The 26,188-nt window shown below is 55.7% G+C and overlaps 1 protein-coding gene across 8 annotated transcripts; it reads right to left on the bottom strand.

Annotated features, from left to right (window-relative positions):
* Positions 1-4,739: 4,739 nt before the first annotated feature.
* Positions 4,740-25,852, bottom strand: ZMIZ2 (zinc finger MIZ-type containing 2). Of its 8 annotated transcripts, none has more exons than XM_003896031.5 (19): positions 25,408-25,552; positions 17,393-17,504; positions 17,188-17,302; positions 16,558-16,760; positions 16,137-16,320; positions 15,591-15,851; positions 14,536-14,715; positions 13,775-13,852; positions 13,410-13,578; positions 12,398-12,542; positions 12,086-12,296; positions 11,053-11,158; positions 10,620-10,777; positions 9,202-9,269; positions 8,679-8,747; positions 8,107-8,351; positions 7,352-7,521; positions 7,022-7,264; positions 4,740-5,890 (listed from the first exon to the last, which is right to left on the bottom strand). In XM_003896031.5, the coding sequence occupies exons 2-19, from the start codon at positions 17,440-17,442 to the stop codon at positions 5,783-5,785; spliced, it is 2,763 nt and encodes a 920-aa protein (XP_003896080.1). In that variant the 5' UTR covers positions 17,443-17,504; positions 25,408-25,552; the 3' UTR covers positions 4,740-5,782. The 8 variants fall into 8 exon arrangements, with proteins under 8 accessions (XP_003896080.1, XP_009201262.1, XP_009201265.1 ...); XM_009202998.4 differs by having other exon boundaries at positions 17,188-17,317; positions 25,408-25,507; XM_009202999.4 differs by lacking the exon at positions 25,408-25,552 and adding an exon at positions 25,768-25,852 and having other exon boundaries at positions 4,747-5,890; positions 17,188-17,317.
* Between the last annotated feature and the right edge of the window lie 336 nt (positions 25,853-26,188).

Raw genomic sequence — 26,188 nt, 5'->3', positions numbered from 1 at the left:
TACTTCACAAAGTGCTGGGATTACAGGTGTGAGCCACTGCACAGGTGTGAGCCACTGCACTTACCATTGCATTACTTTTTAACTTTATTAAAATAGTGTGGGGCCGGGGCCGGGCGAAGTGGCTCACTCCTGTAATCCCAGCACTTTGGAAGGCGTAGGCGGCGGGATCACTTGAGGTCAGGAGTTCATAACCAGCCTGGCCAACATGGTGAAACCCCATCTCTACTAAAAATACAAAAATTAGTTGGGCTTGGTGGCAAACGCCTGTAATCCCGGCTACTCGGGAGGCTGAGGCAGGAGAATCGCTTGAATCCAGGAGGTGGAGGTTACAGTGAGCCGAGATCGCGTCACTGCACTCCAGCCTGGGCGACAGAGTGAGACTCGGCTTAAAAAAAAAAAAAAATTAGCCGGGCGTGGCGGTGTAAGCCTGTGGCCCTAGCTGCTCGGGAGGCTGAGATGAGAGGAGTGCTTATGCCCAGGAGGTCAAGCCTGCAGTGAGCTGTGATTGTACCACTGCACTCCACCTGGTGACAGAGTGACACCCCCCCGCCATCTCTAAAAAATAAATAAAAAGTGGGAAGAACAATCACAGCACTGTTTAACTGATCGGCTATGATGGGAACCATGAAAGGCAGTCCACAAAGTGAATTGAGGCTTCAGGAGGAGGCCCTGACTTGTCCTGGAAGCAGAGGGTTCCCCCGGGAATGACATCTCAGCCGAAGCCTGACCCAGAAGGTAGATGGACAGGAACTGGGTAATATGGAGACTACTGGGAGCAGGCAAGGGCTGCATCCCAAGGCAATGGGAGGCCTTCTGTACTCCCTCTTGTGATAACTACTTCCCTTCTTTTGGGCAGTGCTCCTGACCCCACTCTGTGTGGGTGGGTCCCTACCTGGTTGAGTCAACCAGAGCCCATCCCTGGGATTTTAAACTTGGAACCAGAAGGATAGCGATCATCACCTCTTTTCTGGGGTGAATTAATGAGAAGTGAGGCTCCTGAGCTTGGATCTCAAGTTCACAGAAGCAGCTGGTTGAGGGTGAAACTCACACACAGAGGCCAAGAGGTCATCCTGAAAGGATGCCTATTCATGTCCAGCTGCCTCTGGGGCCCTTTCAGGACTGCTATTTTGAGCCCCTTCCTTTCTTAGATGGTTTGAATTGGTCACCGTCACTTGCAACCTAACGAGTCCTGGCTAATGTACCATGAAAGAGTTCAAGACTTGGTCAGAGAAGAGCTGGGGTATAGGACGTTGGGGAAGGGTACCCATTAATCCTCCCTTCTAGGTGGTAACTGAGAGAATGAACAAGAACAATATACAGTAAAATGAAAATAAAAAGGCCAGGCATGGTGGCTCACACCTGTAATCCCAGCACTTTGGGAGACCGAGGCAGGTGGATCATGAGGTCAGGAGTTCGAGACCAGCCTGACCAACATGGGGAAACCCCATCTCTACTAAAATTACAATTAGCCAGGTGTAATGGCGCAAGGCTGTAATCCCAGCCACTCAGGAGGCTAAGGCAGGAGAATCGCTTGAACCAGGGAAGGCAGAGGTTGCAGTGAGCCGAGATCATGCCACTGCACTCCAGCCTGGGTGACAGAACAAGACTCCATCTTAAAAAAAAGAAAATAAACATAGAAACTTTAAGGACCAGTTAACAGTAGGGCACACTCTAACATTCACTGACATAAAGTTTCAGAAAGGGCAAAATTAATCTCTGGTGACAGGGGCCAGAACAGTGATGACCTGGGGTGGGGTGTGGGCTGGTCTCTCCTGTCAGGTTTCGAAGGGCAGGTACACAAGCATGTGCACTTACCAAAACCTACTGCACTGTGCATCCGACTGCACTGATGTCCCTGGCTTCTCTTTGAAGCAACTTGGGTGACAGGCCATCCAGAGCCAGTCATGTCTTGCCCTCCCATCCAGGGCAGGCAGGATGGGCTGTCTCAATGGCTACCAAAGCCTGGAAGGTTGGAAGGGTGGCAAGGAGGAGACCCACAGTGGGTACAGTTACATGGGGCAGAGGTGGGGGCCACTGCCTGCTGGGGAGGGCCACTGGAGGGAGCTGGGGCAGAGTGGGAGGGACTGAAGGGAGCGAAGCTGACCCCTCACATGAGTTGGGAGAGTTAGGAAGTGTTTTTTCCTCTGCAATGTTTGGGAGAATTTGGGGATTTATGTCCATTCTTTAGTGTTTGGTAGAATTCACCATCTGGTCCTGAGCTTTTCTTTGTTGGGAAGCTTTTGATGACTGGTTCTACCTATGTGTTTTAGGTTGGTTCAGGTATTTTCATTTTTCTTCTTTTTTGGAGGTAAGGTCTCTGTCTCTGCCTCAATCCTGGCTGGAGTGCAGTGATGTCGTCATAGGTCATTGCAGCTTTGAACTCCTGGGCTCTAGCTATCCTCCTGCTTCAGCCTCCCAAGTAGCTGGGGCTTCAGGCACATGCCATCACACCCAATTTATTTTTAAAGTTTTTGTAGAGGCAGGGTCTCTGTTGCCCAGGCTGGTCTCGAACTCCTGGCCTCAGGCCATCCTCCTACCTCATTAGTTCTCCCCAAGTGCTGGGATCACAGGTGTGAGCCACTGCGCCTGGCCCTGTTCAGATTTTCTGTTTTTGCTGGGACAGTTTTGGTCATTTGTATCTTTCTAGGAATATTTTTTTTGAGACAGAGTCTTACTCTGTTGCCCAGGCTGGAGTGCAATGGCGTGATCTCAGCTCACTGCAACTTCTGCCTCCTGGGTTCAAGTGATTTTCCTGCCTCAGCCTCATGAGTAGCTGGGATTATAGGTGTGAGCCACCATGCCTGGCTAATTTTTGTATTTTCAGTAGAGACAGGGTTTCACCATGTTGGCCAGGTTGGTCTCAAACTCCTGACCTCAGGTAATCTGCCTGACACAGCCTCCCAAAGTGCTGGGATTACAGGTGTGAGCCACCACACCCAGCTAAGATGTCGCTTCTTTTAAAATGTTGGCATTTGCAGCTATAAACTTCCCTCAGAGCAGTTTTTGCCTCATTCCTTAAGTTCTGGTATGTTGTATTTTTATCCATCTCTATTTTCTAATTTTCCTAGTGATTTCTCCTTTGACTCTTTGTTAAAAAGTGTGTTCAATTTCTATGTATGTGTGAATTTTCATTTTCCTTCTGGTATAGATTTCCGGTTTTATTCTATCGTGATTGGAGAAGGTAGTTTGCAGGATTCCACTCTCTAATTTACTGGGACTTGCTTTGTACACTAACATGTGGTCTGTCCTGGAGGATATTCGCTGTGCACTTAGGAACTTGTGTTCTGCTGCTGTTGGGTGGAGCGTTGTTAGGTCCGGTCAGCCTTTTGGTTTTTATGCAATACTTGGCACATACACAAGAAAATATGTGACACAGAAAGTACAATAAAGTGAAACCCACGAAGCCACCACTGACCCTGAGGTTCAGAACCTCCAGCATCTCTGCTCTTCCCTGAGCGCGGCCCCGTCCCCTCCCCATGGGTGAGCACTGTGTCGTGCTGACTCCCTGCCCTCCTTGGTGACTTTAGCACCTGGGTATGAATCCCATACGTATTTGGTTTTGACATTTATAAAACTGGCATCATACTGTATGAACTGTCTTGCTTTTTCACCCCACGTTGTTTCTGAGATGTGTTCATGACGGAGCACAGGGCCACGGTGCCCACGCATTCCTCTATCATTTCTCCAGCCTTCTGAGGATGGGCTTCTGGGTTGTTTGCAGTCTTTTGCTTGTCCCAGTCTTCCGGTTTCTCCACTCCATCCAGGAGCATCACGTTTGCAACAGGCAGGGCAGGTGGTGCATCAGATGTTCAGGACACAGTTGTTTGACACCCAAGAAAGCAGGGCCCGCGGCCTGGATCAGGCCATGGCTGAGTGGGACAGCACTGGGCTGTCTCCACACCCAGCACCAGGAGTGTGTGCACTGCTGCTTCTTTTGTTTCCTCCACTTCTGTTCCCTCGTCCAGAGAGGGCAGAAGAGCTGGAAACAGAGACTTTGTCAGGAAACAAGGAAGCCCACCTGTGTGGTCCCAAATGTTGCAGGAACAATGCTCACACCAGACACCTCCCTCCTTCTCCTCCCTGCAGCCTCTGGGCTCCCACAGACAGATGCCCTCCTCTAGTGCCTCAAGGGGCAGGCCTTGGCTGCCAGCCTGAGGATGCCCAGAGCTCCCCTCCTCCCCTAGGTTTCCATGTTCCCCCAGTTCTTGCCTCTCCTGCTGGCTGGCTGGGAAGGCCCTCAAGGATGGGGCCCAGGACAGGAGGAAAGGGTGACCCAGACCCCCACCAAGCTGGACAGGCAGATGGTAGGCAGGACACACCTCTGCAATCTCTGGTAAGTGACAAGCAGAGGCCTCCCAGGGACAAGAGCTGAGAAGGAGCCCCTGGCTGGGCTGGGACTGCCAAACAGCTGGCTCAGTGCCCCAGGGCAAGCCCAGATAAGGTGACATAGTGGCAAATGTCTCTCCTGGGCAAGCCTGGAACGCTTCACAAAATAGCTCTTCAGCTGAAGCCAACTTGGAAAATTCCAGGGAAAAGGAAATTTACTATGGGGCGGGAATAGCTGAGCCTTAGCTTGGAACATCCAGAGCTCAACCTGGGGTCCCAAAAGCCACTAGAAGGTCGACCCGGCCCCCAGAGCCTGCACAGGCTTTGCAGGCACAGAGGCCCAAGCTTTAGGCAGGTCGCTGGCTTACAGGGGAGAAAATAGTCCCTGGGAGCATGAAGGAGGGACTCGGACAGGCCCACCAAGAGGGAGTCCTTTAATAGAGATCGGCACAGACAGGAGACACAACAGCCCGGGCGCCCTGCTCGCACAGGCTGGGGCCCTGAGCCAACAGATGCAGTGGCTTCCTCCTCCCCACCTGGGTGTGGAACCATGGGGTGGAGACGGAGAGGTGGCTTTAAAAAACACAGCTGTACTAATTCTTCACTTTCACAGAAACAGGGAACTTGGGAGCGCAGCCTGCTAGAGAATCTTTACACAGAGCTGAATCTGAGAGCCCACCCACCCCCCTCGGCCGGGCCGAAGCTCATTGTCCCCCACCCACTGGAGGTTCCTCCCTGATCTGTCTGCACATGGGAAGGAGCAGAGTGCACAGGGAGACCGGGCTGTACAACAGGAACATGCTGGCTGGACAGCTGGCTCCCCTTTCCCAGCTGTTAGTGTTTCTACACTATGTACATTGTTGTGCTTTGTAGCTCCCCCACCCCGAGGATTCTGCCTGAAGCTGGGGTGGGGAGAGGAACCCGACACGACACACGGCTGGGCTGCCAGAGCTCCAGGCCCCCAAGAGGCTGCCATTCAGCGAGGTTCCAAGAGCTGGACTGCCAGGCACAGGGACCACTGGAGCCAAAGGCGCAGGGGACAGAGCCAGCCCCGCCAGATGCCCAGCTCTGCCCAGTGGAGTTGTTGAAACAGAAGGATCAATGCTGGACAAGAAGCAGGCTGGGCGGGGGCAGGCAGGGGTGGAAGGACAAGGTGTGAGGCTGTGAGACCAGGGGTGTGAGGTGTGCGTGGACAAGGCTGGAGAGGGCTGGGCAGGGGCACCTCAGCAAAAACCGTTCTGCAGCAGCAGGCTTGGTAGAGGGAGGTGGCGAGGGCTGCCGGGCTGGGAGCCCCTCCAATCGAGCACAGGGCTGGCGGCAGAAGGCTCTGGCTCCAGGTGTGTTTTGGGGGAGGTTTGGGAGAGACCACCGGGTGTCTCAGGGGGCTGGGCATGAAGGGCAGGGCTGTGGTGACATCTGTGAGCGTGTCCCCGCCGGGCCTGGGGTAAACACAGGATCAGTTGTTCTCAAACAGAGAGAGCAGGTCGTCATTGTTGTTTGTGGGGAGGTCGGGCGGTCCCAAGTAGGATAGTAGCTCATCAGGGTTGGTCAGTTCTGGGAGCAGCTGAGGACAAAGTGAACTATGTTAGCAGCTTTGGTCACTGGCCACACCTGAGTGACCATCCTGTCACCACATCCCATCCAGGTGCAGTGGGGATGCTGAGCAGCCCCTCCCCACACACAGGCTGGGTGCGGGGCCCCACTATAGGCCTGCATGTGCTCAAGGAGGCACACGCCACCCCCGGGACCTCCCTGCAAGGCTGCTGAGGCCAGAACAGCTCGCAACATGCTGTTCAATACCACCAGGAAACGGGATGTGAGGGAGCACAGCCACTCCACACATTCTCTGTGCACCGGCCTGCGTGGGGATCCCCACCGTGATTCCCCAAGGTGAATGCTGGTGGTGGAATTCCACGCCCCTAGGATTTTCTGCTTGGAGCTGTTCTTCCTAACTTTTTTCATGTTGAACTTCAATGAGTTTCTTTTTTTTTTTTTTTTTTTGTGAGACGGCGTCTCGCTCTGCCGCCCAGGCTGGGGTGCAGTGGCCGGATCTCAGCTCACTGCAAGCTCCGCCTCCCGGGTTTACGCCATTCTCCTGCCTCAGCCTCCCGAGTAGCTGGGACTACAGGCGCCCGCCACCTCGCCCGGCTAGTTTTTTGTATTTTTTAGTAGAGACGGGGTTTCACCGTGTTAGCCAGGATGGTCTCGATCTCCTGACCTCGTGATCCGCCCGTCTCGGCCTCCCAAGTGCTGGGATTATAGGCTTGAGCCACCGCGCCCGGCCAATGAGTTTCTATTATGGTCCAGGGACAGTCAGTCCTGTCTTCCATGTAGAGTGTGCACTCCCATTCTACCTGTGAGTCAAGGCCCAGGGCTACTGAGCAAATGGACAGATGAAATCTGACTCAAAGGACCGCGCTGTCAGCTTCCAGCACAGTCTCCTCTGAGGACTCTGCGTCGCCCGTATGGCATCCAGGCCCCTCATGAACACAAATGTGGTACATCGCATCCCACCCACAGCTACTCCAGGTATCTGACTCGTGAACAAAAGCTGCATTTAGTTGATCTCATCTGACCGGCTCTCTGAGGGGTCACTGTCTTCCCTTCCACAACACACTCGGAACCCAGGGACAACAGACACACCACCTCTAGCCCTGGCTCCCACGCACTCCCTGGCATGGGGCCTGGTACTCACATCCAGAGCTGGTTCCGGGGCCTCCCCAGCTCCAGACATGCTGGGGGGCCCCATCACGCCTGTGGCAGGACTGAAGGCCAGTTCACCCGTGGGCCCTAAGCTCGCTTGGCCCAAGGACTGCCGGGACGCTGAGGGAGGGTTTGAATGGTGCAGCTGGGGACCTGGAGGGGCCCCAAGGTTGGAGGTGTGTAGTCCTGGTGTCCCAGGATTGTGAGTGGGGTCCAGGTGACCTGCTGGTGCCATCTGAAGACACAGAGAAGAACTTGTTAAAACAGCTCAGGGGCTTCCCTGGGGAGACAGGCCCCCTTGGCCTCTCAGCATGGCACTGACCTGGCCTGGTAGGCAGGCGGTAGATTTCTCTGGAGTCAGGAGGCTGCTGGGAATGTCAGACTGGTAGGAGATGGGGGGTGGCCCCGGGGTAAACTCAGCAAGGTTTGGGGTGCTGGGCGTGGTGGGCGGGAAGGACTCAGGGAAAGTTCCAGGCCCCAGGAAGCTGGAACCTGCAAGAGGAGAGTTGGGGCCTGGGTGAGGGCTGGGGAAGGCTACCGCTGGCAGAGGGGCCAGGAGGGGGGCTTGCTGTGGCATGGGTGGGACTTGCAGTGCTCACCCACAAACAACAGCGGGTTTTGCAGAAGTCGCTATTTGGAAAAGGGCATTTCTTCTCATTGCTGCCAAGGGAATTGGCCTTGGGACATTCCTAGGATTGAAGGTCTCGGAGGTTATAGGAATGGGAGCAGCCACAAACGCACGCACCACGCGTGTGAGGTGGGTCCCAGAGGGGGCCCCAGATGGGGCCAGTCTGTGGAGGTGTTCCAGCCAAGAGCCCCTTACTCCAAACAGGGGGAAGGAAGGGTGGAAGCCCCACTGTCTGTTTCCTAGGACCATAGCCGAGACTATGCCTTCACCGCCACGTCCCTGAGATGGGAGGAGCGGGAGGTGCCCCATAGCATGTTTTGTGTGGAAACACTGATAACCTAGGTGTGCAGCCTGCATAGCCACATTCTTGCAGGTGAGGAGACTGATCTGGGGAGAGGGGCCATATGCCCAGGGTCATCTGAGGTTCAAGGCTAGCCTGCTGTACTTACCCTGGCCAGGGTAGTCGCTGGGGGCAGGGACTGAGGGGGGCTGCAGGGGGGCAAAGGGGGCAGCGCCGGGGCCCAGGGCGGCGATCATCTCCATCACGCTGGGCATGAGCACGTGGGCGGGGCTCACGGTGCGGCAGCGCTTCAGTGCCGGCCCGTCCGGCTCCTCCTTGATGTGCATGTCAGGCTTCACGGGCACTGGCTTCCAGCTGCATGTGGGGTCGATGGTGATCTCCTCATAGTCAGAGCTGGGCAGGGACATGTGGGGAATGGTTACCTCCTGGCCTGCTGCTGACCCGGTACCCACTGCCCCTCCCAGCCCTGGGCTAAGTTTTCAGGCAGTTTCCCCCACTCAAATGCTTGCTGCCACCCAGCACCTTCCACGCCCAGCAGGACGCTGGGCCCAGCACCAACACTCAGGTAGGACACACACGCTGTCTCTGGCCTGGAATGCAGCCTGCTCCATGCTGGAAAGAGGCTGGAAGGCTGCACTTGGCAAGGGACATCCCCCTACACGTCCTGGGGCTGCCCTCCAGTGGCCACAGATGCAGGGATCACAGGAAAAGGATGCTTACTTCTGAATGTAAATCAGGATGCCCAGCATGTACTGGTCCACCTCCAGGCCCTCCAGCAAAGCTGTCTTGCTGTGGGGAAAAAAAGGGACACAGCTTAGAGACCTTACACAACCTTGTCCTGGGCACAGGCCCTGTCATTTCTCAGCCCTGTCAGCTGTGACCCAGGATGAGGCAATCCTATGTGAGGCAACTGAACAAGGTAACTCTGTGTGAGCTGACCCTGTGTGAGGTGACAGTACAAGGTGACCCTGTATGACTGACCCTCGTGTGAGGTGATAATAAGAGGTGATCCTGTGCATGTGGTGACCCTGTATGAAGTGACTCTGCACAAGATGACTGCATGAGATGACCCTGCGTAAGGCCACCCTATACGAGCTCTCTGCACTGAGCTGCACAATCCCAGTCCATGCGGCGACTTCTCCCACCAGGCTTGTGTCTTTGATGATGCCACTGGAGGTTTCACCCATGAAAGCCTCTAAAAGCACCAGCCCCTCCCCCATCACACATTGCATCTGAGACTCACTTGCACACAGGACACCTCCAAGTCCCCCGCTCACAGTTGAGCTGCAGGTATGACTCCAGGTCAAAGCACTACAGAGAGATGGGGAGAATATCAGTTTCTCATTGTGGGCAGGACAGGGAAGACCTGGTCACTCTGCAATCCATTTTCAGGAATGTGTGACTTATTTACATGCATATCTGAGATACTTCATTTACCAGGTTTTCCCTGCACCATCATTCTAATGGATCAAGGTTGGGAACAGCCCAAACAGCTCTCACTGGGACTGGAATGCCATGTGGCCAAAGCAAGAATCGGGCAGCTGTGCTGACTAGGACCCACTTCCAGAACATGGTGTTTTTGTTTGTTTTGTTTTGTTTTGAAAGAGAGTCTCGCTCTGTCGCCCAGGCTGGAGTGCAGTGGCTCGATCTCAGCTCACTGCAACTTCTGCCTCCCGGGTTCAAGCGATTCTCCTACCTCAGCCTCCTGAGTAGCTGGGATTACAGGCACACACCATGCCCCAGCTAATTTTTACATTTTTAGTAGAGACAGGGTTTCACCATGCTGGCCAGGCTGGTCTCGAACTCCTTACCTCGTGATCCACCCGCCTTGGCCTCCCAAAGTGCTGGGATTACAGGCATGAGTCACCGCACCCGGCCTCAGAACATGGTATTACAAGAAGAAAAATGACAGCACAGAGCAGTTTGTGCAATAGGGACCACTACGTAACTACAGAGACAGTGCGCTGTGCGTCTATTTGTCCATACCCACAGTATTTCTGCAAAGACAGACATGCTAACGATAGTCACCCTTGCTGGTAGGGCAGGAAGACTGGACCCTGCAACCTTATGCCTTTCAAAACGTGAACTCTTGGCCGGATGCAGTGGCTCCCGCCTGTAATCCCAGCACTTTGGGAGGCTGAGGCAGGTGGATCATGAGGTCAGGAGATCAAGACCATCCTGGCTAAGATGGTGAAACCCCGTCTCTACTAAAAAAAAATACAAAAAATTAACCAGGCGTGGTGGCAGGGGCCTGTAGTCCCAGCTACTCAGGAGGCTGAGGCAGGAGAATGGCGTGGACCTGGGAGGCGGAGCTTGCAGTGAGCCGGGATCGCGCCACCGCACTCCAGCCTGGGCGACAGAGTGGGAGTACATCTCAAAAAAAAAAAATAAAATAAATAAATAAATAAATAAAAAAACTTGGACCCATAATGAAGCAGGCAGTAAAAAAGTTAGTAAAATGATAATTATATTTGGAAGAAAAAATAGCCTAGTCTTGGGGGAGCCAGGCCCATCTGCCTCCTTGACGGGGGAGGCCTGTCCTGTCAGCCTGACAGCCAAGGCACTAGGAGTTCATGTCCGTCCAGAGAATGACACTGATGTATTGACTCAAGATATTTTAGCAGCAGCAAATTCCGCCAAGGTTCTGCAGTAACCACCTACCTGTATGTGGCGACAGTCATGACCTCGGGCGGGGAGCTGGATCCTGCGGAAGGTGATGGGGCACTTCAGGGACACCTTGATAGCTGTCTGCTCCACCCCGTCCTCTCCGTTGGGCCCAGGGGTGCCAGGGATGGTGCCACTGCTGAAGTTCCGCTTTACTGACATCAACAAGGTAATGGACTTGAGTAAAGGGTCCTCAAGATGGGGAGGTGTGAATGGGGATACCAACTAGGCAGGGACCCACTCACTGACCCACTGACAACTCTGAGGGGCCACCTGGAGCTAACCACTGCCCCTACTGCAGAGCCACCTGTCCAAGGAGATGACCTGGTGTGGCATGAGGAGGTGCCCGCAAGGAGGATTGTTTGGCTTGGGCATGGGCCACATAGAGTGTGGATGGCTGCCTGGCAGCTGAAGGGCAGGGGCCACTCACTCTTGGTGATGCAGTGCTCGGCAGGCAGGAGGCGCTTTTTGAGGAGGCCCTGCAGCACTGAGCGGACGGACGGGCGGTGCACTAGCTGCAGCACGAAGAGGTGGGACTGCAAAACAACGGGAGGATGTTGTTGGTGTCGTTGGGGAGAATTGGGCCAGGGGCCACCCTGGCCAGGTAAAGGGTGTGCAGGGGAGTGTGTGTCAGGGGCTGCCAGGTGGGGGAGGGACAAGGCTGAGGGCAGGGTGGGCTGGGGGTGGAGGGTCAGCCAGCAACATTCCTCAGTGGCTTGGCCCCATCCAGCTGCCTTTCCTGGCCTCAGCACCCTGCCCACACTTGTACCCATCTCTGTAGCTGTGCTGGGCATCCTGCTTGTCTAATCATCACCCAGTCACCACCTCTCCATCAAGAGAATCAACTCAAGTCCCCTTGAACGTCCCCCCTGCTCGCACATCCAGTCACAGATGCTGGGTCTGTGTTGACATCTGCCACATCCCATAAATTTGCGGTGTGTGGCCACCCCATCCCTAAGGCCCTCATGCCCAGGCTGACTAGTGCACTCATAAGCCGTGCCTTTCTCCTCTAGCCCAAGGGTGACTCTGATGCTTGCTCGAACTGGTAATGCTTGATCAGCTGGGGACTCCGAGCTCCATGAGCTTTCTGCACAGCCTGGTTTCTCTTACATAATTAATGTGACCATCAAATCTAGTCAATTTATTCTAACTGGAAAACAGCTAGGGTGTATTACTGAATCGCTTTCCTAAAGGGCAAGGATGACAGATTAAAATGGAAATACAAGGCAGTAACAAGGAGAAGCAACGTATTTTTCTGAAATAATAAAGCCCCCATGGCCTGCTCTCCATCCCCCAAGGGGGCACACACGCTACAGCAGGCAGCAAGCAGCAGGCAGCAAAACAGCAGGAGGCAGCGGCCCGCCCAGGTCCTGGCTCTGCTCCCACTGCGCCGCTGGGCCAGGCCCCGCCCACACCCCGCCCCACCCCATGGCACCGCCCCCACGGCACCGCAGGACACGCACGCAGCAGCAGGCGGTGACGGTGATCTGGATGGTGTTGCGGCCTGGCTGACACACGTGCTTCAGGTAGAGTGGCTTGTGTGAGGTCTTGTTGTCGCCGCGCTCGATGGTGAGCGGCGTGGCATTGACGCTGACCTGCACCGAGGCTGGCCAGTTGGTGTTCATCTGCCGGTCCTCGTGGTGGTAGCACTTGAACTGCAACTCCAGGTCAGGCCTGCTTAGGAAGATGGGTGGACACCCAGAAAACGGGCCCTGAGAGTGTGGGAGGAGGAACAGAACCACGTGGGGGTCAGGTGGGGGCCAGGCGGAGCTCACCTCAGCATCAGGGTCTTGTAGACTGAGTCTCGCAGCTGGAAGACATGGTTGCTCACAGCCAGGTTGTGCTGCAGGCGGAAGGGCTCCAGGACCACCCCATCGCGCACAGGGAAGGTCAGCCGCAACTCGTCACAAGGCCCACTTCCTGGAAGCAGAGGCCACTGGCTGTGAGCTGGGCTGCCCCAGCCCGAGCATCTTGTGCCACTCAAGGAGGGCAGTGGCTTCCCAGTCACCTTCCCCACGGGGACCTTGGCGAAGGGAGCCCCTCCTGTCAAGCACTGCTTGGCAGGCCTGAGTGGTGCCCTGGGGCTGGGGCCATGGGCAGCATCTCTCCTGAGGCCTGGGCATTTGGTCGTGATGTTCTCTTTTGTCTCCTGCCTCGGCAGCCCAGCCCAAAGTCCCATAAACCATAATAGGGGAACATGTCCCCAATCCAGACAGAAGCTGTTTCCAGTGCTTTCAGAGAGACTAGGAGGCCAAGATGTGTGAGGGCCACCTGCAATTGCCCTACAGCTCCGTTTAGAGTTCTACGACCCCAACTTCTGCTGCTGTGGTCTCCCTGGAATGGGCTTCGGGGGGTTCATAAATCCCCTGAAATTATATACAACATTTTGTGCACAGGGGTATTTTTCTAGAGAGAAGAGCCACAGCCTCCTTTGCAAAGAAACCCACAAACAGAACAAAAAGGTGAAGGCTTGGCACTAAGCGACTTATCTTTAAGAAGATGGAATCCTTGGCTTTTTTTTTTTTTTTTTAAAAGACAGGGTCTTGCTTTGTCACCCAGGTTGAAGTGCAGTGGCAAGATCATACTCACTGTAACCCTGAACTCTTGTGCTCAGCCTCCCAAGGTGCTGGGATTACAAGTGTGAGCCACCGCACCCAGCCCTTTTCTTAGGGATATGGCAGCCACCCCCTGTCCCCCAAGATCCTACAGGACTCTTTGGAGTCCTGTGATTCCCCCATACCCACCCTGGCTTTGTCACCCCATTGTCCCAAGAGTGGACAGACTTACCAGAGGGCGATGAGTGCAAGGAGTTGAGGTTGGGCTTGAGATCAGGCAGGAAGGGAGACTTGACCTCTTGGCTTGGTGACATGTAAGGGACGCTGCTGCTTGGGGTCATGGGTGGCGTGGGGTTCCCTGGCAGTGGGGAACTGGGATAGCCCGGGATGGAACGGGTAGGCTGTAGGGTTGAGCACAAACAGTCAAGGCAGAATGCCAGGGTGGATGGGAGTGGAATCTGTTCATGGAGCACCCACTGGAAACCATGGTAACAGAGGTGGACAGGAGGCAGCCCCAGGGGTGCCTGCCCGGTCGCCCTCTCTCCATATGCCCACCCTGTGAGCCTCCCGGCCCATCCGCCCAGCCAGGCCCCCTACCCCACTCAGGCCAGGCTGGCTGTAGCTGACGCTGCCCCCGTTGAAGCTGGCGCCCTGCCCGTTGAACTGCTCTGTGGGCTGCAGGAGAGAAAACTGCATGCACCTGGGGCTCTAGCGGGGCCCCCTGGACCTGACCCTAGAAGCCCACCACACATGGTCTTCTTTACACTCTCTTGTATTTTTCCAAATAATCTACAAGTAACACTACTTAAAGCAATCATAGCCACAGAGGAAAATGATCAAACAGGTCGGAGGGGCTGAAAAGATAAAGGCACACTAAGCCCTCCTCCTCTCCTCCCCCCAGCTGCACCACCCGGCGCACCCAGGCTCCCAGGGAGGTGCACTCTGCCCATGTACCCAGAAAGGGTGCGTGGCCAGCAGCGAGGGCTCATCCTCTCACTGGAGTTCTCTGCAGCAAGCAGAAGGAATGAGGACACTTTTCCATAAAGGACATTCAAATGTCTTGGGTGCCTGCCTGCTGCTCCCCGCACTGGATACCCCTGAGATACATTAATCTTGTAAAGGGTCCTTTCGGAAGTGGATCCCAAACCCCGGGAGCTGCTCCTACACTGGTCAGGACCCCCCCACCCCCCATCTCCCATCTCCTGTAGAGCTGTGGTCCATAAGCACACATGGACCTACACACCCTGCTGGCCCCTTTAGCCACCCTGTCACTCTTGAGGACAGGACTGCCCCAAGGTCCCCTGTCCCACAGCACTCAGCATGGAGCCCGGCACAGGGCCTAGAGGAGCCTGCCCTACCTTATAGTGCAGTCCCGTGGGGCCGGGCACAGACAGGGACTGGCTCATGCCCTGCTGCAGGGGCAGCCTGTGCCCAGGGTAGGAAGGGGAGGGGGCAGGGGGCTGCCCAGGGCTGGGCGCAAACTGGGCGGTGCTGGGTGCGTACTGGCCTCCTTGCAGATACTGCTGCCCTGGATACACCTGAACAAGAGGCAAAATGCCCGAGGGGAGAAAAGAGGCATCAGGGGAGCTGGTTCCAGAAGGAAAGCAGAGTCTCATGTGTGGCAGGGTTGGGGGAATGGAGATTTCCTGGTCCCCTTGAAGATCCTGCTGTGACACTGTCAGGCACAGGCATTTCTCACATGCAGAAGTCTGTTGTGTTTTTTTTTTTTTTAAATTTGAGATAGTCTCACTCTGTCGCCCAGGCTGAAGTGCAGTGGTGCAATCTTGGCTCACTGCAGCCTCCACCTCCCGGGTTTGAGCAATTCTCCTGCCTCAGCCTCCCAAGTAGCTGGGATTACAGGTGCACGCCATCATGCCCAGCTAATTTTTTGTATTATTAGTAGAGATGGGGGTTTTACCACACTGGCCAGGCTGGTCTCAAACTCCTGACCTCAAGTGATTCACCTGCCTCAGCCTCCCAAAGTGCTGGGATTACAGGCGTAAGCCACAAGGCCTGGCTTTTGCTCTTTTTTTTTTTTATTTTTTATTTTTAAACAAGGTCTCACTCCTGTTGCCCAGCCTGAAGTGTAGGGGAGCGATCACAGCTCACTGCAACCTCAACTTTCTGGGTTCAGGCAATCCTCCCACCTCTGCCTCCCAAGGAGCTGTGACTACAGGTACATGCCACCACACTAAGCTAATTTTTGTAGAGGCAGGGTTTCGCCATGTTGCCCAGGCTGGTCTCAAACTCCTGAGCTCAAGGGATTCACTCTCCTTGGTCTCCCAAAGTGCAGGGACCATAGGCATGAGCCACCACGCCCAGCCAGAAGCCTGCTCTTTACCACAGCTCTAAAGAGTGCCTGGGTGAGGGAGTTGGTACCCAAGGTCCCAAACTAGGTGACCTGGACACTCACCTCAGAGTAGGTTCTCTTGACCCCCTGTCGGGGCAGTGGCTGGGCCTGGGGAGGCCCAGGATACCCATGTTGGGGCAGGCGCTGCCCTGCATACAAGGGCGTCATTCCTGCTGCCCGGGTGGGGTTCATAGCCATGGGGGAGAGGCCAGAGGGGCCCATCACCCCTCCCATGCCAGTAGGGTTCATGCCAGTGGGGACACCAGGCCCCCGGGGACCTCCATGCTGCAGAAACTGGCTGTTAAAAGACTGTCCGGCCCCCATCTAGGAAGAGAAAAAAAGAATGGTCCAGGTCCCACACACAAAGGGTTCCAAAAGATAGGCATACCACCCACCCATCCACCCATGTGGGCACCATACCCTTTCACAGGACACCCCAGAAACCTCTCCCCTCAGACCCTCACTCCTTTCCTCACATCTCTCTTTTACTGGCCTCGTGAGCCCTGGCATATTCCGTGCTTGTCCCTGGAGCCCACTGTCTGGCTGAGTACCTCCTCCCAGGCCCTCAGGCTGGCTGCCACGTGGGAGGAGCTGCTGAGGGGGACTCACCGCTCCATACTGGCTCAGCTCCTGGCTCTGCTTCTCTTGGAGAGCAGCCACGGTGGCTGTGGCTGTGGCGGTGGCAGTGGCTGCCGCAGCAGCCACAGCCGCAGCAGCTGCCGCTTGTGTGAAGTCAGTGGAGGGTCTTGCAGCATGTGAGGGGAGGCCCAGGCCCCCGGGGCCGCCTGCATACCTGCAGGAGACACAGGATTGCCACACTCTCTGTGTGGGCTCGTGAGGGCCAGGACCGTGCTTAGCCCAGAGGCATGCAGCACTCAGGGGGAGCCCATTCTTTCTAGACCCTCCACTACAGCTGTCGGAGCTGGCAGGAAGCAGAGAGGGAACGTCCAGCTGATCAGCGCCACAGTTCTGAGGTGCCTGCCAAGTTGATGGCTCCTAGCATACCTGCCAGGTGAGGGGACCTGCTTACCCAGTGGTGAAGCCGGGGGCCCCAGGGTAGCCCCCGCGGCTGTACACGCCTTGCTGCACGTAGCCCTTGTTGGCGCCGCCTTCAGCAAACGCCTGCTGTCCCAGGCACTGTGGGGAGGTCAAGGCGGAGCTGCCCCCTGCCACACCAGGCATCATGGAGCCGCCAGAGGGACTCCCTGCAGGGCCCATAGGGTTCCCCAAAACCTATGAGGAAGCAGGAATCACCAAAGGGAACCAGCCAAACAATGTGCTTCATGCAGCAGTTCCAAAGTGCTAGAAACCAAGAGGCCTGGCAAGCGGATTGGGGGAGCGGTGGAGGGGACAGGGTATAGCACGGGAAGCAGGGAAAGCAGCTGTCCACAGGTAGGTTGGGGCATTTTGTAAAGGCTAGGTGAAGACAGGAGAAGAAAATCCCACACCAGGCGTGGAAAGAGAACCAGTGTCCAAAGACTTAGGAGACTCAGGAGGCCCCATTCTCATGTCATGCCTCAGCCTCTCTGTCCTCACCTCTCAGCCTCTCTGTCCTCACCTCTCAGCCTCTTCGTCTCTCAGAGCTCTGAGGAGGCACTAAGCACTGCCAAGCGCTGGGAGGCTCTGTCTGCTCGGGGATGGGGCCCCAGTGGGTGCTTACCTGGCTCTGTGTCGCGTTGCCAACTCCCCACACAGTAGTGACCACGGACAGCGATCCAGCCGGCTGAGTGGCGCTTTGTTGCCAAGGCACAGACTCATATGCGAATGAACCATCACTGCAGGGAGAGAGGCTGCTGAGGCCTGGGTCCAGAAATGACACCCCCAATCCCAGGGCCTGAGGGGTGGGCAGAGGAGCCCACACTCACCCGTGTGGCGCAGGGGGCAGGGCAGGTTTCATGGGGTTCATGGAGTTCATTGGCAATGGAGCAGCCTATAGGCCGGGTCTGACAGTGTTTATCTGGAACTCAGTTGCTCTGGCTGCCCGACAGGAAGGAAGGGATATTAGCTGAGATGCAGCCAGGAGACCCTTTCGGCAGGGTGGAGGGACCCCGGTGCCAGCAGGCCCCACCTCTTTCTCAATAAGGGACCCCTGGGCTCTGATGGCAGGCAAGGCAGTGGAGGAGCCTAATACTGGCCCACCCCACCCACTCTGGTGAGGCTCTGCCCCCACAAACCCAGACTGGAGGCCAGCATGAACCCTTTCTGACCCAGGCCCTGCCGCCCGGAGTCCCTGGATCAACCCTAGAGATGGACTTCCTGATTCCAAATACTTTCCCCACTCTCCCGCCCACACCGAGGCCTGGCTATCCATATAAAGCCAGGGACAATCCTAGCTACCCCGTAGAAACTGGGGTTTAGAGAGGAGCCGGTAGCCAGGAACCCTCAGAAGGCCCTGGGGTGAAGGACAGAGGGCCAGTCAGCGTGAGGTCCTGCTCAAGGTCTTGCCTACCCTGAGTAGCCCAGGTAGGGGCATAGTCGGTTCTGGAGGCCAGGGGCTGAGAAAGCCAAGGAGGAGAGTGCAGGGGTGCGGTGATCACAGGAGTGCAGTGGTCAACCAACAACCCTCCATCCTGGCCTTGGGGAGGGACATGCAGGATGCCTGCTGAAATGGGGTATGGGACCAGTAACCCGGGCCCTGGCTAGCAGCCCCTCCCAACAAGAGGGCCCTCCTTAGGCTAGCAGAAGGGCTCCAGGCCAGGGGACCTCAGAACTGACCCAGATTCCACCAAGTGGGGGCTGCCTGAGGCTGATATGGTCATAGGGGCCAGGCGCGCAGACCCACTGGCGCATCCATGACACCCCCAGGAGAGGGCAGAGACACACAGCACAATAGATGGAGGGTGGGTACCCACAGACCTGGCAGGGACTGCGACTTGGCCAGTGTTTCTAAGCAAGGGGCTGGGGGGACACTGAAGCGACTCTGCAAGATGGGGCTGAGTGGATACCAGGGACCTGGTGCCCAGGACAGGGCAGCAGAGGGGGTGTGTCAGGGAAGATGCAGCAGGACACTTGCAGGACCACAGTGCTGGCACCATGGGACTTCTACGTGCCATGCTAAGTTTGCTCTCCCATTTAGTAAACAAGCCACGGAAGTGACCACACCTTCAGGCTGCTTCCGAGTGCCACGCCTTCCAACACTGCCACAAGCAAGCCCCTTACCAAAGCAGGCCCAGACACCCCCTGGGGCCCTGCCCCTGGACTGTCCCTGAAGGGCCCTCACTGGCACTACCCTGGGTCCTGACACTCCCAAGACCACCTGCCACATCCACCTCTGCCTGCCTGGGCTATCCACAGAGGAACACTGGCTGCAGCACAGGCCAAGCAGTGGGTGTGTGAGTACCCGTTTCCGCTGTTCCTCAGGAGTCCCCAGGCATGCTCGCCTTGGATATCACTCCCTTTTAGGGCCTGCAAGGCTGCCACACACACAGACATGCCACCTGAGGTGTGCTGACTACTGGTGCCATCCTGCCATCGCAGCACTCACATGACCTCTCTGTGCCCCAGGAGAGGGTGGCCCCGCATTCATCTAGGCTGCCATTTCTTGTGCTGACCGAGGGCCTCACCAATGGAGGTAGGAACAGCCTCACCCCTCAAAATATAGACCTGGAGATTCTGAGGGCAAGCTGTGTGCCCAGGGCCCCAGAGCAGGTGAGACATAGAGCTAAGCTCTGCCTGGGGAGTCTAAGCATGTGGCCTTTCACTGGATCTTCCCACCACCCACCACCGAGCTAGGGGGTAGCAATTAGGGAAGAGGGAGAGGGCGGTGGTTTGGACTTCCTCACACCCTCAGGGCAGGCAAGACTTGATTCCTGGCCCATATGCTCCTCCCCTTGCTCCCCCAGTCCAAGTCCTGCCCAGGAAGCAGGGGTGAGGAAAACCAGGGGCTGATGGCTCCAGAAGGCTCTAGGCACCTGGACTCTGGGCAAGAACAGGCCTGGAAGCTGAGATGGCCCAGCCAGGCAAGGTAGGGGTGGCAATCCCAGTCCCACAGCGTGACTCAGGAATACTGATGTTGGGGGACAGAGGAACCTGCCAATAGCCAGAAACTCCTCCCCAGAGCTGCTGGGTGGGGCCTTGAGCAGCCATACACAGACTTTAGGACTTAGAATATAGATACGGTAATCAAAACTGTGTGGTACCAACAGGGGAACAGAACCATGGGCTAATAGGTGAGATCAGAGAGTCTGAAACTGATCTGCACAAATAGGCCCAAACGATGTCTGACAAAGGTGCAAGAGGAATTCAAAGGATGAAGGACAGCCTTTCCAGCCAATGGTGCTGGGACAGTGGAGCAACCCGGCATCAAAACAACAAACAAAACACCTCAACTTCACACCTTACACAAAAAGTAACTCAAAATGGTTTCTAGATTTAACTGTAAAACATAAATCTATAAAATGTTCAGGAAAATACATAGGAGAAAATCTTTGCGATCTAGGCCAAAGAGTTCTTAGACCTGATACCAAAGGCATGATCCATAAAAGAAAAAAACCGATAAACTAGACTTCATCAAAATTAAAATTTTTCCTTCGTGAAAGGCCCTGCTAAGAGGATGAAAAGGTAAGATATAGGCCAGGATAAATATTTGCAAGCTGCATATCCAACAAAGGACTAGTATCTAGAACATATAAAGAATTCTTGGCCAGGCACAGTGGCTCACTCTTTATAATCCCAGCACTTTGGGAGGCTGAGGCAGGAGGACTGCTTGAGCCCAGGAGTTCAAGACCAGCCTAGGCAACATAGTGAGACCCCTGTCTCCTCAAGAAATTTAAAAATCAGCTGGGCGTGGTGGCATGCACCTGTAGTGCCAGCTTCTCAGGAGGCTACAGTGGGGGACCACTTGACCCCAGAAGGTGCAGGCTGGAGTGAGACATGATCATGCCACTGTACTCCAGCCTGGAAGACAGAGTGAACGATGACTGGAAAAAAAAAAAGAATTCTCAAAACTAAAAAAAAAAAATTAAAATAAAAAACTCCAATTAGAAAATAAGCAAAAAACATAAAAAGACACTTTGCCAGAGAATATACAGATGGCAAATAAGCATATGAAAAGATGCTCAGCATCACCAGTCAGTGGGGAAATGCAAATTAAAACCACAGTGAGATATCACTATACATCCATCAGAATGGCTAAAATAAAAAATAGTGACATCACTAAATGCTGGCAAGGAGAAACTGGATCTCTCACACATTACTAGTGGGAATGTAAAATGTACAGCCACTCTGGAAAACAGTCTGGCCGTATCATATGGAACTAAGCAAGCAGCTACCCTACTATGACCCAGCAACTGCACTTGTATGCATTTATCTCAGAGAAATGAAAACTTATGTTCACATAAAAACCTGTACACAAATGTTTATAACTGCTTTATTTGTAATAGCCATAAAATGGAAACAGCCCAGATGTCCTTCAGTGGATGAATAGTTAAATCAACGGTGGTACATCCATAGCCGGGATGCAATATAAAGGTATGAACTACTGATATATGCAACAACCTGGATGAATCTCCAGAGAATTAATGCTGAGTGGAAAAAGCCAATTCCAAGAGGCTACGTGGTGTATGACTCCTTTATTTAGCATTCTTGACACACCAAAATTAGGGAAATGGAGAACAGGTTGGTGATTGCCAGGGGTTAAATGTGGGGGTAACGGAGAAAGGTACTAAAGGTACTAATATCTTCTCCATTTCTATAATTTTGGCAGGAGGAAGGTGGGCGTGAATATAAGAAGGCAACAGGCTGGGTGTGGTGGCTCACACCTGTAATCCCAGCACTTTGGGAGGCTGAGGCAGGTGGATCATTTGAGGTCAGGAGTTCGAGACCAGCCTGGCCAACATGGTGAAACCCCATCTCTACTAAAAATGTAAGAATTAGCCGGGCGTAGTGGCAGGTGCCTGTAATCCCAGCAACCTGGGACGTTGAGGCAGGAGAATCGTTCGAAGCCAGGAGGCAGAGGTTGTAGTGAGCTGAGATCATGCCATTGCACTCCAGTCTGGGCGACAGAGCAAGACTCTGGCTCAAAAAACAAAACAAAAAAGGCTGGGTGTGGTAGCTCACGCCTGTAATTCCAGCACTTTGGGAGGGCAAGGCAGGTGGATCACCTAAGGTCAGGAGTTTGAGACCAGCCTGACCAACATGGTGAAACTCTGTCTCTACTAAAAATACAAAAACTAACTGGACATGGTGGCCTGTAATCCCAGCTACTCAGGAGGCTGAAGCAGGAGGATCACTTGGACCCGGGAGGTGGAGGCTGCAGTGAGCCAATCACAGTGAGCCGATTGCACTGAGGCCTGGGTCCAGAAATGACACCCCCAACCCCAGGGCCTGAGGGGTGGGCAGAGGAGCCCACACTCACCGGTGTGGCGCGGGGGGCAGGGCAGGTTTCATGGGGTTCATGTTCACTGGCAATGGAGCCAGGTCCATTGTTGCCTGGGCAACAAGGGTGAAACTCTGTCTCAAAAAAAAAAAAAGGCAACAGGTGTAACCTCTTTACTGTATCAATGTAGTGTCCTGGTGCAATGTTGCACTAAAGTTTTCCAAGCTGTTACCATTGGGGGAAACTGGGTAAAGGATAGAATGAATCTCTCTGTGTCATTTCTTTTTTTTTTTTTTTGAGACGGAGTCTGGCTCTGTAGCCCAGGCTGGAGTGCAGTGGCCGGATCTCAGCTCACTGCAAGCTCCGCCTCCCGGGTTCACGCCATTCTCCAGCCTCAGCCTCCCGAGTAGCTGGGACTACAGGCGCCCGCCACCTCGCCCGGCTATTTTTTGTATTTCTTAGTAGAGACGGGGTTTCACCGTGTTAGCCAGGATGGTCTCGATCTCCTGACCTCGTGATCCGCCCATCTCGGCCTCCCAAAGTGCTGGGATTACAGGCTTGAGCCACCGCGCCCGGCCCGTGTCATTTCTTATAATGCACATGAATCTTTCATTTCTTTTTTATGAGATGGAATCTTGCTCGGTCACCCAGGCTGCTCACTGCAACCTCCGCCTCCCAGGTTCAAGTGATTCTCCTGCCTCAGCCTCCCAAGTAACTGGACTACAGGTGTGCACCACCATGCCTGGCTAATTTTTGTATTTTTAGTGGAGATGAGGGTTCCCCACGATGGCCAGGCTGGTCTTGAACTTTTGACCTCAAGTGATCCACCCACCTCTGCCTCCCAAAGTGCTGGGATTGAGAGATGTGCACCACCGTGTCCAGCCAATAATTTCAAAATAAGAAGTTTAATTACAATACAACTGCTACCACCAGCCTTCTGTATCCGCAGAACTGCTGTGACAATCCTTCCCTACTGGAAAGCTGGTTGGGTTGGCCTGGCCACTTTGCTGTCCCAAGAAGCGCAGGGAGGGAATCTGGCAGGCAAGCAGAGGTGCCTCCTTCCCCCGCCCCTGGTCAAAGGCCTCAAAGTGCAGGCAGCACTCCGTGCAGAACTGCCTCATTTTAGGTCACCTAGGGCAGCAGCTCCTCAACTACAGCACATCAAAACCAGCTTGCAGCTGGTGATGACAGGCTGCCTAGCTCCACCTGAAGTCAGTAGGCTGGGCTGGGGCCTAAGCCTGTAATTTCTAACAAGTTTGCAGCTACTGCTGCTGCTAGTCCAGGAACTATAGTTTGAGAGCCTCAGATCTAGGAAATGGAGTGAGCTGGGGAGAAGGTGGCACAGGGCAGGTACAGGGAGGGGAGGAGCCCACAGCAGGCTCCTATGTCACATGGGCCTGGGGAATTCCACCCCTGATGCTTCTCTGCTGTGGACAGAGACCACAATTTCCAGTTCCCTCTGAGCTTACTCTTCACTGCACAGGGGGATTTCCTGCCGACCCGAACTCATGCCTCTGGTCTCCTCTCTGAGGACAGTCTCTTTAGAAAGACTTCCAGTCTCCAGGTCTGGTATCCTTGACCCTCTGCCCCTGATCATAGGGAAGCGTTTCTACATTGTGTGTGTGCAGATCCTCCTCCCATCTCCTGGCTCTGAGTCTGGGCTGGGAACAGCCTGGAGCCTGGAATCTGGATTCCAGATCAGGCAAGGCCCATGCCCACCAAGAGTCTTAGTGCCTGGCACTTTCCTTGTAAACTAACTCCAACTGGAAGCTAGGACCCCTTGAAAGATGGACAAGGTCAGTCTAGAGGGCCACAAGGCTTTCTGGGGGTCAGATCACATCTTCCTCTAGACAGAGCTACACAACTCACTACCCAGACCTCTCTTCCCCAAGTGTCCCAGAGTAGCTGCACCCCCAAGTCTCCTGGTTGGCCTCCTGAGCCTTGTTCCATGCCACCTCTCTGCCTGCCTAGTCAGTTAGGAGCAGGACCAGCAAGTGGGCCCTGTGGCAGGCAACCCTTCTCAATAGGTCACAAATCAGGTCTCACTGTCTCCAAGACTGCAGGGTCAGGATCCAACCTGGGTGACAATGGAGTCAAAGGGTCTTGAAGAAATGATGGCTCTGGAATGGGGCAGGAGCGGGGTCCCTAGTAGCAAAAAGTGGGGTGCTCACATGTACAGGTAGCTGAAAGTCCTGCCCCCTCTACCTGTAAGGCCACAGTACTAAACTGCCTAAGCGTGGGGCTAAGGCAGGATGCGGGGTTCATCAAAAAGTCCAGGAATAAGCAATGGCCCAGGCATGAGACGTTTCAGTGAACAGCTGAAGGGACAACCTTAACCTGGCATCAGTTTACAATGTGTTAAGATGGGTATCTGGTGGCATCCTAGGACTGAGGACACATGACCACTTTCATCTCATCAGCCCTTGGGAGCTCAATCCCAATAATCAAGATGCTCCCCAAACATCTTAGGCCTGTCCTTCAGAAATCTACACCGGCAACTGTCATCTGCTTGTTCTCCTCATTTACACTTCCAGCTTGTAACTACCCCCTGGGCATGACAAGGGCCATTCAAGGGTCAGTACCCCTGAAAGTTAAGATTCCTTCACTTCTCCTGTTTCACTAAGCATCAAGGGATGCCCTCCGGTTCTAGCTTGCCAGAACTTGGTGGTGAGTCTGTGTCCATCCTATCCATAATCACCACGGTCTCAGACCAAGTCACATGTTCTATGTGTGTCCCTGTGAAATCTGCGATGACACAAATTAAAGACACCACCATGGATGTTCTGTAATACTGGAAAGAGGGTACCCTAGGGAGAAGGAGAGGCAGAACACTGCAGGGTAGAGGGTCCAGGGAATGGGAGGAGAGACAGGGTAGGTGGAGGGGTAAACAAGGCACCGGGTGGGGGTGCCGCGGTGAAGGACACCTGGCACTAGGGAAGACAAGGCACCTCAGGGGAGCAGGGCATCCTCACGCCTGAGCTTCAGTATGTCCAGTTTGCAAAGGGGTGTCCTCATCAAAACTGCCAGCTGGGGGCTGGCAGCTCAGCGTCGTTCAGCCCAGGAGCGGAACAGCTCCTCCGCGAGCAGGTGACGGCCTCAGCGGGCCCCCACACTGCCCTGTTGGTGGGCACGTAAGTGGGAGCGGAGGGGCGTACCATGTAGGTGAGACTGCCTGGCCCCAGAGCCAGGAACGATCAGGTTGGAGCGAAGGCCCGGCCAGCCTTCATCGCTCAGGAGAACCCCGAGCGCCGCTTACACCCCTCGGCCAGCCTCCAACAAAGACTCAGGGGAGGGCTGGACGACCCTGACGCCCACGGGGCCGAGCCTGCCCAAGACCACCACGCACGCGTGGCAGGTGCCGGCAGGTGGGCGGCAGAGCCTTCAGCCCCAGCCCGGCTGCGAACCCTACCGCGGCGCCGCAACCGAACTGGGGCGCCCCGGGCGACTGGCTACACCTGCCCGCCCGCACCTGCCGGCCCGCACCTGCCGCACCTGCCCGCCCCCGCCGGCCCGCACCTGCCCGCGGGCGGCGTTGCCAGGGGCCACCCCCAGGGCCCCGCTCACCTCCGCCCGGCCTGGCCCGGCCCCTCGCCGTGGCGGCCCCCGGCCCGCGCCGCTCCATGCGCTCAGCCCGCCCTCCGCGCCGCCCGCCGCCCCGGGGCCGCCGCCACCCGCGCCATCGCGCCGCCGCCCGCTCCGAGGGCACAATGGAGCCGCCGCCGCGCCGTTCATGCATATGCATGACGCCGCGCAGCCGGCCCCGCCTCCCAGGCCAGAGCAGCGGAGCCCCGAGCCGGCGCTCGGGGCGGGGGCGGCCGCGAACCTGAGCGGCCCAAAGCGGCGGGGTGGGGCCAGGGCCGCAGGTGGCTGGGCGGGCAGGAGACGCAGCCTGATCGCGACTTGCGCCCCCAGCCCCCTCCACACCTTTCCAAACGCGGCGTCGGCAGAGCCACCGCGCGCTTCCTGCTCGCAGTCCGCCAGGAGCGGGGCGGAGCCGGGCGGCGGAGGCGGGGCCAGGACGCCGGGGCGGAGCCGAGTGGGCGGTGGGGCCAAGGTGTCGGGGCGGGGTCGGGAGGAGGAGGCGGAGCCAGGGAGCCGGGGCGGGGCCAGGGATCGGGGAGGGCCCCGGCGGAGGAGGAAAGGAAGAGTGAGTCCTCGCCCTTCCCCCACCCGCCTCGCCCGCGCCTCCCCTGCCTCCTGAGAGTCCATTGCTCTGGCCCGGCGGGCGGGGACATGACTGGGAGACGCAGAGACCCAGGGTGCCTCTTTTGGGAGGGGATCTTATTAAGGAACTCAGGAAGCCCCTCGTTAAAGCAGAAAATCAAACTTAACTGAACAAGTTCGC

The sequence above is a fragment of the Papio anubis genome, chromosome 4 (assembly GCF_008728515.1).
Source record: "Papio anubis isolate 15944 chromosome 4, Panubis1.0, whole genome shotgun sequence".
Classification (NCBI taxonomy): Eukaryota; Metazoa; Chordata; class Mammalia; order Primates; family Cercopithecidae; genus Papio; species Papio anubis.
The sequence above is the reverse complement of the archived record's forward strand: the minus strand, read 5'-3'. Positions and strand labels throughout refer to the sequence as shown.